General features: G+C 50.4%; 1 protein-coding gene across 1 annotated transcript; it reads left to right on the top strand.

Moving 5' to 3' along the window:
- Positions 1–1527: 1527 nt before the first annotated feature.
- LOC123412144 (protein CUP-SHAPED COTYLEDON 3-like) lies at positions 1528–3982 on the top strand. The gene is made up of 2 exons (XM_045105094.1): positions 1528–2359; positions 3178–3982. Exons 1-2 carry the CDS (start codon positions 1838–1840, stop codon positions 3652–3654), a joined length of 999 nt encoding a protein of 332 aa, XP_044961029.1. The 5' UTR covers positions 1528–1837; the 3' UTR covers positions 3655–3982.
- Positions 3983–4288: the final 306 nt, after the last annotated feature.

Raw genomic sequence — 4288 nt, 5'->3', positions numbered from 1 at the left:
AAAAAATGTGGTCCGGGATGGGGTTGCGTCCTATGTCGCAGACTAACCGGGCGTGTCTGGACGCGTCCGCGAGCCCTCATATCATCCTCATATTTAAAATAGATATGAAGGATGCCAGTCAGTCCGGGCGTTTGAGATGGATATAAGGGGTTCGGTTGAATCTTATTTGTGACCGGTGAGTGATTGAAAGCAATATCCGGACGTTTGAGGCGTGTTTGAGGGGTACGACTGATGCTCTTAGAGCATTTACAACCGGAACTTGTAAATCCAGTCCCTCAAACGCCCGTGGAAGCGCCCGGTCATTGACCAGGCGTGTCCTTTATTTGTCCGTCCGTGTAATCACACTCCTCATTTTCTTTCTCATATGTCCGATCACTTACACATGATTGATGGAGAGGAAATGGGAGAAAGAAAAGAATGAATAAAGAAGAAAAAATGGTCCGGAATGGGGTCGCGTCCAATGTGGCGGACTGACCAGACGCGTCCGGGCGCGTCCGCAAGCCCTCATATCCTCGTCGTATATAAGACAGATATGAGGATTTGCGGACAGCCCGAATATATAGGGACGATATGAGGGATCTGGTTGGGTCACTTATTTCCTTCTCTATCTTGTCCGGCCACTTATTGAGCGCGTTGGTGTATGAGGGGTCATTTGAGGAGTCTCGATGTAGATGCTCTTAGCCACCTTAGAGCATCTCTAGCAGACCCCGTAAAAATGCAAACTATAAAAGTGGGATACAAGTCGAAAACAAGCATTTTAAGGGTCCATTTAGCTACGTAAGTAAAAAACTGTAAAACTGCGATAAAGAGCTCCTTCCTTCGTTCCGGCCGCCGCCGCCCTTCTTCCAGCCGGCCGCGCCCCGTCGCCCGTCCGCCGCTCCCCGTCCCCGTCGGCCGCACCCCAGCACCACGCTGGACGCGCAAAGCCTCGCCGGCCACGCCTTATCGCCCGCGGGCCATGTCTCGTCGCCTCCATCGTCAACGCCTTGCTCTGTTGCCAACCGCGTCGGCCGAGCCGTACCCCTCTGCCTGCCGCGCTTGGAGGATTTCGGCGGTTAGGCTGAGGTCATGGGAGGCCATGGTGAGGCCGATCTCGTCCAATTCAAACCGGCAGCGATCGATTGCGGCGTCGAGCGTCCTTTTTCAGCATGCGGTGATGAATTCCGATGAATTTAGGGCGGATTTCGGCAAACTTCGCAACGGTGTGTTCGCTCCGACGGAGCTTGACTGGTATACGGGCCCCCTAGAGTCGGTCTTCCAACCTTCAAAAATAAGGATTTTTGGTGTGGCTTTTCCGTGTCCCTTATAAAATTTACAGGTTCGATCATTTTTACGGTTTTTATTCTGCACACTTTTTACGACTAAAACTGTAAAACGTAACTTTTTACGAATTTAACGAGTTATACGGGGTATGCTAGCTCTCTTAGTCTCCATAAAATTTCCCCTTCGGACCCATTCCTGGCCCATCTTTGCCATTTACCATCCTTTATAACCTTTCCCATCCGGTAGCTCATTTCCCCTCATCTTCATCTACACCTAGCTAGCTAGGTAGCGACACTGTGGGATAAAGCAATACCGATACAGGTGGTGAGGGAGAGAGAGAGAAGAGAGAGCAGGGACCATGGGCTAAACACAAACACTGTGAACTCTCTACGTTTCCGTGCTCAACTATATAGACCCTCCATTGGCCTCTTGCATCTACACACACAGACCACACCACCATTGCCAAGAGCAACCCATTTCACACTGACACTAGCTGCTTGGTCGCCGTGCCACAGCTCGCTTCTTCACCTAGCTCGTAGAGAGTGTGAGAGTGATCGTTGAAGGGCCGGCGCGCATGCACCAGCACCAACCAGCGGCGGCCATGGGCGACGCTCTGTGGGAACTGATCGGGGAGGAGATGGCGGCGGCGGAGGCGGCTGCCGGGGAGCACGGCCTGCCCCCAGGCTTCCGCTTCCACCCCACCGACGAGGAGCTTGTGACCTTCTACCTCGCCGCCAAGGTCTTCAACGGCACGTGCTGCGGCGGCGTGGACATCGCAGAGGTGGACCTGAACCGGTGCGAGCCGTGGGACCTCCCGGAGGCGGCGAGGATGGGGGAGCGGGAGTGGTACTTCTTCAGCCTCCGCGACCGCAAGTACCCCACGGGCCTCCGCACCAACCGCGCCACCGGCGCCGGCTACTGGAAGGCCACCGGCAAGGACCGCGAGGTGCTCAATGCCGCCACGGGCTCCCTCCTCGGCATGAAGAAGACGCTGGTCTTCTACAGGGGCCGCGCCCCCCGCGGCGAGAAGACCAAGTGGGTCCTCCACGAGTACCGCCTCGACGGCGACTTCGGCGCCGTCCGCCGCTCATGCAAGGTGCGTACTTATCCAGTTGGTTGCACGCCATTGCTCCATCCATGAACATTTTGTTACTCTTTTTGTTACACACATTCTCTAGCTTCTAGGCACTACCGCACTAGTCACTGTGTGATCTCGGCGTTGAAACATCCACAGTTGAGTGCTCAAGAACAAGTTACATGGTCGTTAGATGCGTGCGACATGATGTGCATTGAATGCGGCATGCGTGTGGTTGCATTGCATGCATACATAAGGTGACATATGCATGCAGATTGATTTGGAATATATGTTTATTATACTGTGGCCTAGTACACTTTTGTTCATTCATTCGATGCTTGTAGCATCATAAGCATGACGATGATGCTGTACAGAGTGCGTGGGTCGTTTCTGCTCAAAAATCTAGTTGCAGATTTGCACTGACACAGGATGTATATGGGCTAGCTAGCGATATATACTACACCATGTACTGGTACGTGTTTGTTCCTTCTCAGGGCTCACGCACTCTGCATGCATGGCTCGAAGATCTCCAACCGTCCTACTTCAGATCAGCAAATCTCCCATTGATATCTCTCTGTGTCATATGCTTTTATATAAAAAAAAAGCAATTTCGCCCATGAAGAATAAATGTACTCTCCGCTTGCAGAAGTTCAGGAGTAAATATGTAGATATAGATGTAGACATATAGATTCTCTACAGCATATCTGTCCTAGCTAGATCACAATCCATCCAAAAGAGAATATTATATTGATCTATACTTCTTTTTGTATGTTGATTTGTAAATATATCTGTGAGCGATATTTTGAACTTACAGTATATATGATATATATTTTTTGCAGGAGGAATGGGTGGTGTGCAGGATCTTCCACAAGGCGGTAGACCAGTACAGTAAGATGATGGAGATGAGAAACCCCTACTGCTACTTCCCCATGACCCCCCACCACCCCAGCTTCTTCCAGGACGCACCTCCTGTCCCCTTCCCAAACCCTAGTCAGCTCATCCCCTTCCACCATGACCTCCCACACCTGCAGTCCTCCCCATTAATACAGGGCCAGGCCAAGAACACAAGCAACAACAGCAATGGCGGCTTCCCAGCAGCAGCTAGCATCCAAGAGCAGCCAAACAGCAGCTGCAACCCAGCATATTTCCCTTTCCCTTCCTTCGCGTCCATCGTCAATGGCAAGGCAGGCCCACCGGCGCAGCCCGGGGTCAACGGCGGTCCACAGGAGCCACCGCCGACCTGGCTGGACGCTTGCCTGCAGCACAGCGCCTTCATGTACGAGATGGGCCCACCTGCAGCCACGAGGGGCGCATGATCCGGACCACTCGTTTCCTAGGGCTACCTTCCCCATCTCGATCGCTATGTTGCGGCTTTTGATTAGTCAAGTTGCGAGTGTGATCGATATTTAGACAAGCACTTGTAATTGTTTCCCCTTGTTCGTTCCCGACTTATCCTTTAGTTTCCGTAGGTTATGATCATATGTAGTGCTTTGCTTGCTTGTGCATAGGATCATTGGAGTAGTAGGAGACTAGCACTGGACTACTAATCTCGTGATCCATGCATGCACGTACTCGCATGCAATATGGTCCTATGTATTAATCTATATGTAATGAAGAACAACTCCTCGTGGATTTGCTTTTTTACATGCACGCTCATATGTACTGTACTGTATGTAGCATGCACTAGCCGTGTCAATGGCTCGTTATAAACTTGCAGTGACTGTTTCCCATGTTCAAAAGTAAATAATGGTAGTATAGTTGGAGAGTGGTGTTTTGGCTTATAGGTGTGGATATACCTATTATAATATATGTATAATACACATTCAATATTTTAAGAGATTCAAAACAATTATTTCGCGTGTACATCCGCACATTATATGCCGCATACAAAATTTTGGAAAGAAAGAACATTTTTGTGGCATGTATAAAAAGGATAAAAAAATGTCTCGT

The sequence above is a fragment of the Hordeum vulgare genome, chromosome 7H, assembly GCF_904849725.1.
Source record: "Hordeum vulgare subsp. vulgare chromosome 7H, MorexV3_pseudomolecules_assembly, whole genome shotgun sequence".
NCBI classification, from domain to species: domain Eukaryota; kingdom Viridiplantae; phylum Streptophyta; class Magnoliopsida; order Poales; family Poaceae; genus Hordeum; species Hordeum vulgare.
Note: the sequence above shows the minus strand (reverse complement) of the source record. Positions and strands in the feature narration are given on the sequence as shown.

Coding starts and splice junctions, on each gene's coding strand:
- LOC123412144 (XM_045105094.1), top strand. CDS start 1,838: ATGCACCAGCACCAACCAGCGGCGGCCATGGGCGACGCTCTGTGGGAA. Junction 2,360..3,177: donor CCGTCCGCCGCTCATGCAAG/GTGCGTACTTAT, acceptor TATTTTTTGCAG/GAGGAATGGGTGGTGTGCAG.